The sequence below is a fragment of the Carassius gibelio genome, chromosome A25 (genome assembly GCF_023724105.1).
Source record: "Carassius gibelio isolate Cgi1373 ecotype wild population from Czech Republic chromosome A25, carGib1.2-hapl.c, whole genome shotgun sequence".
Lineage (NCBI taxonomy): Eukaryota > Metazoa > Chordata > Actinopteri > Cypriniformes > Cyprinidae > Carassius > Carassius gibelio.
This window is the reverse complement of record NC_068395.1, coordinates 19,681,023-19,688,822: the sequence shown is the minus strand read 5'-3', so window position 1 is coordinate 19,688,822 and position 7,800 is coordinate 19,681,023. Positions and strand designations below refer to the sequence as shown.

At 36.6% G+C, this 7,800-nt stretch overlaps 1 protein-coding gene across 3 annotated transcripts in view; it reads right to left on the bottom strand.

Annotated features, from left to right (window-relative positions):
• Positions 1–251: 251 nt before the first annotated feature.
• Positions 252–7,800, bottom strand: part of LOC127947393 (excitatory amino acid transporter 2-like) — a 53,606-nt gene continuing 46,057 nt past the window's right edge. Inside the window, exons 9-11 of one of the 3 annotated variants that reach the window (XM_052544489.1) lie at positions 6,938–7,072; positions 6,507–6,762; positions 252–3,446 (exon numbers count right to left, since the gene is read on the bottom strand). In XM_052544489.1, the coding sequence (XP_052400449.1) occupies positions 3,372–3,446; positions 6,507–6,762; positions 6,938–7,072 (466 nt within the window). In that variant the 3' untranslated portion in view covers positions 252–3,371. The remainder of the gene's footprint in view (positions 3,447–6,506; positions 6,763–6,937; positions 7,073–7,800) is intronic. The other 2 variants (XM_052544490.1, XM_052544492.1) reach the window with 2 other exon arrangements.

Genomic DNA, 7,800 nt, shown 5'->3' with positions numbered 1-7,800 from the left:
CTTTTGTTTCTTGATGTGTCCCTCAGAGTTCTGTTCTTGGCCCGCTGGTCTATATTTCTTATGATGCAAACAAATGCTTAGTCACAGTATTTGCAGGCATAGACTCCCTAAACCTTAATTTCTTAAACACTACAATATTAGTTTCAAACCCCCTTCCCCACTAGATCCTCGTCTCTCTTAAATACCCTGTCACATAAAAAAAAAAAAAAAAAAAAAAAAAAAAAAAAGACAAAGAAAGAAAAATACATTAATTAGTTATGAATCAACATTTATTAGTTATAATAACTGTATGTACACCAATGGTACAACATATATTGATATGCATGAATACACTTTTATTTCACAGATATGAAACAGGAAATCATTTATTTTACCACTTTCATTTTGAATATAGTTTCCTCTCTTTTTACATAAAAAAAAATCACATCACAAAAAGGATGAGAGAAAAGAGAAGCAGATGAGTTTACGTAAAGGATAAGTGTAAGAAATGCAGACCATCTATTAATGATGGTTTCAGATGTATTCAACTGAGTAAGAATAATAAATCTGGGATATTCTACAAGAATGTTTCACAATTGCCTGTAAATTGTGTGTGTGTGTGTGTGTGTGTGTGCTTGTGTCTATGTGAGTGTTTAAAAATATATCAGAAACATTGAAAAGAAACATTGGAAAGTCAAGCGCAAGACAGACAGCATGGAACAGGATCTGTTTTACATCTGTTTAGGATCTGATGTACATATAACACAAACATATGTAAGACTATCACATTAAAACAATATTTTATTGTATAACATCTTCAAAAATATAGCCTGAATATTTTGAGATGCTATAAATAATATACAAATATCTTCGTTTTGAGTCTGGTGTTAGATTACATAGAAATGTAGGGACACATAAATGTATGTAGGGAAAGAAATTCCAAACATAGATCAGATAGAATAATTGATATGAAATTGTTGAGAGCTAATCTGAACTAAACTCAAGCAAAGTACTATCTTTCTACACTTTTCACTATAGTATTATCTTATGCAGCACAGAAAAACACTTAGTTAAAACTGTCACATCAATAAACATCAACTCAGTGTTACCTACAATCAGTGGCTTCGCTAGGTTTTCTTGGCCCCCTGTACAGCACATTTCAATGGGTCAATATCCCTCAATAGGAATTGTGGACTGTCGCCCCCCTCAGTGGGGGGTGGAGGAGGAAGAGAGGATGCTGCTCTTCCCCCACTAGCAACACCTCTGCCTTCAATATGTACAAAAACTGCGAGGAGACACTTTAAAATTCATGCTTTTTAAGAAACTGGTGCAAAACACTAAATGTCCATGCAATGAAATAAAACACAAGAGTGACTCAACACTCAACGACCAAACAATCTCAACAGTCTCAAACATCTGCCTTTTGATGGGCAACTCTCACAACATCTAAAATTCAGATTATATTTCTATATAAAGTGGCAACATGAACTTGTGCTCATATGGCATTTATTCTCTTGGCAAGGGTTGAAACACTGGAACGTCAAATAGCTGTTTAGAATTCAAGGAATCATAGAGAGATATCTCAAATTAATTAGACATATTAGGGGTGGAATTCTTTTGATTTCTTTGTTTAGTTTTGTCAAATACAGGATTTTTAAAATAATCATCAAACAAATAAGCAAATAAAAAAGGCCAAAATTAGAATCCTGTGATCCGAGATCACACGGGGAAGAAGTGTGCTCGTCTGAATGTATCATTCATTTGAAAGAATCTTTTGTCTGAATCTCTGATTGGCATAGTGAGGTATGTGGAATGTGCATATTGATTGGTCAGTCTGACAGGAAGTGATAGAAAGTTGGCCTATGAGTGTTTTGCAGCATGGTGGGGCTAAGAAACAGTCATTTGTAATATGAGGGAACGATGCTGTCAGAGATGAATAAGAGGACAGAACATCCAGAGGTAGTATATAATATCAGCTCAGTAGTAAAATCCTCCTCTTTATTATGCTTTAACCCTTCAATTGTAATACTACTTGGCTTCATTGTTACTGTAATTTAGTTCTGATTTTCAAAAGCTCAAAATAAAAACTGCTTTAAAATAGTTATAATAGCCTTGGGGTAATGTCTCTCTGAGGTAAGAAATTCTGTTAATTGCAAAATGAAAATGAAGGCATTATGTATTTATAACTGTGTATAAAAACAGGTAAACAGTTCTCTGCAGCAGGCTAACTGGGCCTTAATACAAATGATCTCTGTGTGCATTAGCGATGTTATTTTTTTATTATTTTTTTTTCCCTGACAAAATTTTTCCTGGAAAAAACAAATAGTATAATTTTATATGCCTGAGTATACCTCTATATCTTACCAGTGGAATGAAAAATAGACTAAATGTATACCGTTTGTGGGTAAAGGCATTTAACTGCTTTAGATGGGGTGTGTGCTCTCAACATGCTGGACATATTAATAATGCCAGTCCAGGTTTAGCACTCACCACTCTGAATTATATAAAAATAATCCTGTTATTTTAAAAGATGCACTGAAGCCATCACTGTATGTTCACTGTATGACTGACAGTGTTCAGGCGCTGTTTTGGTTGTACAACATAAATAGACAATTTGTGCTTTATAATGAACTAAACGTAAGGCATGCATTGCATATTTCAGTACTTCTGAATGACGCAAAGGGCTCTTGTAAGACCTGAAATAGTAAATATAGAATGTGCCTGAAAAGTTTTTGTGCTGTTGTGCCACTGATTCACCAACATACATACGAGAAACACCCTATCATCCGTTTCCTTGACAGAATATAGAAGAAAAAAACCCTCTCCAGTGAGCACTGTGATAAAAGGAGCTCCAGAGACTTGTGCTTTACCTTCCATCTGTCGCCTCCATCCCTACTTTTGTATCCTAGCAACACCATATTAGCCTTTTGAGAAGTGGTTGTAACATTTGTTCGGACCAAGAGGTGCTACAGTGTTGTGCAACGTAGTTCAGCTGTCTAGTGTAAGGCCAAGGAACTAGAGGCAGACAAGAAGGTTTCTGTCATGTTCTCACATAAAAAGTAGTGGACGATGGCTCTGCAAGAAGCTATGTTATCTGTCTGTTCTCACTCATTTTTCACCCCTTTTCAAAATACATATGTTTGGAAGTTTACGTATTTATTTATTAGCATCACAAATAATTTATGTAACTGCCTCAATAACATTATGTCAGCTGCATGTGTGAGCTTTTGGCCTCATATTCGTGTGTTACATGAGACAGTATGATATTGTTAAACATGTTAGAAAATAATAGAAACCATAGAAATAAACTACAAAACCCATTTGTTCTATGTTCATGAATATAGGTTGCTTTTTTCTCTCTCTTCTGGGGTTTCGGCGTCTGTGTGCTTGCATTAATCATTTTTCCAAGGTTCTTCCTCAACGAGTGTGTTCTCCGCAGTTGAGCCGTTTGTGGCCGCCAAGGTTACCTGAAAGAGTTTCAACAAATTTGAGGTCATATCCATGTGAATCTTCAACGGTAATTGTAAGATCTCTCTGGAGCTTCGGAGCAAAGAATTCTGGGACTTTTAGCACAAGTACAAATATAGCAGAAAAAATATTTTGATAAAAAAAAAAAAAAAAATATTAGGATGGATGGCTGTTTGAACCTTTCAGTTCTAAAAGTGTTCCCAAAAGCGAAACATGTTTGTATTGTTCCTTTGTGTTGTTACCATTATTGTTGTGGTGTGGACTCCACTATATGTTTGTTGTCATGATGTATTGACTGATAATAATATTTCAAGGTCAAAGCATCCACTCCGTTTCAACTGAGAATACCATCTCAACAGCGGTTCATGAGCCCAATTCAATTGCAGCACACAAGCTTTTAAGAACTACAAACAGTCTACGGTTACAGCGTCCCAGACACCAATATTTTTACAATTCAGAAAAGATCAATCACAAGTGAGATTTCGTTTGGGAGATGTTGGTTAAGACCATGATTTTTTGGAATTATTACACAGCACACCATGTGCATACAGTATATTAGCACTGTATGCTGTTTGCTTTTGTGATCTGAAGGTTTGGTCCCAGAAAAGACGTCACCAGGTTTAACAGCCAGAATCTCTTAGAGTTCAATTTTTTTACTTTAACTAGTTAACTTGTTATAGTTATTTTACAGGTATCATTCTTGACGTGGATGATTAAAGTTTACATTAAACAAATTCACAATCTAACTGCCAGTGCTGATGTCATAATTAATGCCTGTTATCATTGTTTACTTCAGCAAATGATGCCATTCTCTGGCACTCTTCTGCTTTTGACCATTTAATTCAGGAAATTTGAATCCAGTTGTTTAATTTTTACTATGAAACATTGCATAGTGATGAATACTTTTGTTTCTGTCATTTAGAATTCTGTGCTCCAAGATATATAGACCTTGACACTAAAGCCATTTGACCATTTACCTGTATGAGATTTTCAGTGACAAATACACAGACTGCTCTATAACATTTGACTAAAAATAAATAAATAAAAATAGCAAGGTACAACAATAGGACAAGCATTAATGAGTGGTTACTTTGCATGGCTTCTACAATGGATTGCATTTTTAGATAAAATGGGTTAGTTTTTGTTAAATTATGGTTTGCATTCAGAGCATGCAAGCACAACAGACAGCAGAAAACAGAAGCAGATTTTCTAGTCTAGTCTATTTTGCACCAAGGAAAAACACAACAAAAACATGTCTAACTGTTTTGTAAAACTTTCAAAACTAAAAGATGAAGATGTGTCTACTCAGGAGGACGGATCTTCTCTTTCATTCTTAACTCCCATAAACGTTTGTTTAGTCTCAGGCAATGCTTAATTGCTGATGTTCTCAAACTTGATTAATCAGTTAATTTATGTAAACTTAACTTAATAATTACTTAAACTGAATCACTCAATAAATCATCCGTATCATAAATACATCAGAGTTGAATAAAGCCTGCTTTCCACCATCAGGTAAAGGGTAATTGTTACCAAACCATGCACCAAGATGGCCACAGTCACAGTTTCTTTTTAAGATTAGGATGCATGTTACTTTGGTGATGGAAGAGTTGGTGGCGGTATGATACTGTGAATAAACCCTGGAGCATTTGGGCCCTATTTTAACGATCTAAATGCAAAGTGTAAAGCGCACGGCGCAGGTGCACTCAGTGCGAGTCCAAATCCACTTTTGCTATTTTAACGTTAGAAAAACGGTTTACGCGCCCAGATACATGGTCTAAACGGGTTGTCTTTATTCTCTTAATGAGTAATGGGTGTTTTTTGGGCGTAACGTTCAATAAACCAATCAGGGTCTCATCTTCCATTCCCTTTACGAGCCAGTTGGGCTTTGCCATGATGGATTTGCTATTTACACGGCGGAATTTGGCAAGCGCAAAGACAGAATGCGTCTCCGAGATGAAACAGAGCTGTTCGTATGCGAGCAAATAGATAGACTAGTTCCGATACATGCGATGACTATCCATTATGACATGTAGCCATTTTTATATTTAATTAGCCTAAAAAAAAATTTATTTATTGCAATCCTTTAACTTTTTATATTTGGCATGTTTGTGTGCTGCTGTGCGTCCCTGTGTTTAATAAGCAGCGTGTACGCGTGTTGCTGAACCGCCTATAGTAACACGCTCTTTAAATAACAAAGAAAAAACATTGCTCCAGACTTTAAACCAGGTCTGAGCTGGTCTATGGCGCAGTCTATTTTCAGCACCTTAAAATAGCAATGCGCCAGCAGTGCGCCTGAAAACACCTCTTTTTTTAGACCAGCAAGCCCATGGATGCCAAAATGAGCGCAAATACATTGGCTAATTAAATGATGTGGCGCTGGACGGGAAAATGCAAATGGCACCGGACTGAAACTAGCAAACACACTTGTGCTGCACCTTGTGTCGCATTGTGCCGGGGGTATGATACAGTAGGGACCTTTATGTTGTATGGGATGTTCACATCATGTAGAAAGGGAAAGGTTCCCATAGTAGCTAAAAAAGGAAACAATATTATATTATATGTTTAAATGTGCTAGCCTCTTGTTGAAAAAAGCTTGTAGAATAATAGTCTACAAAACTATAAACACATTATCACGTATGGTTTGCATTCGCATCATGCTCAAGTGGAACTGCAACTAGAACCATTCAACACCATGCTCTGAATATTCGGCCTGCTGGTGGAAAGGTGCTTTCATAGGTTTAGCTTGTAGTTTATTATTTAAATCATGGATCTCAACTGAACTTAGAGTGAACATTATTCACATATTATTTAAATAACTGGTGTAGGTAAAAGTAAAAATAATAATGAATTATTTGATTTGATATAGATTATGATGCACTGGTGTTCAAAACATATAATATTATGTTGTAATATCCTCAAAATATGCTCTGAGAAAAGATGCAAAGAAATATAAGTATATGAGTAAATATGCAATTATACATATGCATATACATATATGCTAACATGCAAAAGATATCAGAAAAGAGACATGCAGGGATGTGTTATGTAGATGTCTCTACCTCCTTAAGCATGACTTGTACCTTGCAATCATCTAATAAGACTGAATTTTGAGCAGCAAAGACGCACTGGTTGGAGTTGTTTTCATGATGGTTTTTGAGGTCATCATAGTAGGACTGGGTCTTGTTCATCATCTCTATGTCATCAGACTTTGCATGTTGGGCGTCCAGAGCATCCAGCTCTGCCTTGGACAGATGGTAGACGATGCCAGCCCCATATGAGTCTCCAACCACATTAACTGAGGTACGGAAACGATCCCTGAGAAAACAAAAAACAAAAAACAAATGATGATATGCTCTGTTCAGCAGTCACATATTTCCTGAACAACAGCAGGACAATCTTAAACATAACAGTAACAGCTTCAGGGAAGGCTTTCATTTAGTATTTACAAGTCCCAGTCAGGAACAAATACGTCGAGATTCAGAATACTCACAGAAGCCAGTCAACAGCCACCAGCAGACTGATGTCTTGAGTAGGAAGTCCAACGGCTGTCAGAATGAGTAACATGGTGACCAATCCAGCACTGGGGATACTAGCTGCCCCAACACTGGCAAGTGTTGCTGTAAGACTAAATTTTGGGAATGCAAACACTTATGTTATATTCATATACACATAAAGTAGTAGAAAATAGAAGACAATCTTGTCCAGAGCAACTTAAAGTGAAAATACCAGGCTACTGTTTAAAAAGGGCAAACATGTTCTGAATTTTGCCAAACAAGTAAGTGAACACCTAAACTTTGACATTGCTTGGCCTCAAAAGACTGGCAACAGACAGTCAATTCTTTTTAGAACACAAGATATGTGGTACAGTAGGTGGACATCCAGATTGGGTAATACCGCCGTGTGCAGCGCTGCCAAAGGACCGTGGCGTCAGCTGCAAGTCAGTCGCATGTGTAAAAATCAGTCGCGAAACCGAGAGGGCGCCTCCCTGTCATGCTTGCGCATTAATAATTTTCACACTTGAATATGAATAATAATTCACATTTTGCATATGCATTACAAAGTAAATATTTTTTACAAGCAATTATCTAAAATAAAACCAAAAAAGATTTGTAATGAAGATAAAATATGTAGACAAATAAGAATAAAGCAGTAAACACACGCACTGCTGCTTACAATGCAGCATCATCTGTCATCATCCCTGTGCCTAAGAACAATACATCCTCTTGTCTGAATGACTATTGTCCAGTTGCCCTCACATCAATAGTCATGAAGGTATTTGAGGGACTGGTTAAAAACGTCATCTGCTCCTCCATCCCGGATACTATAGACCCTCTTCAGTTTGCCTATCGCCCA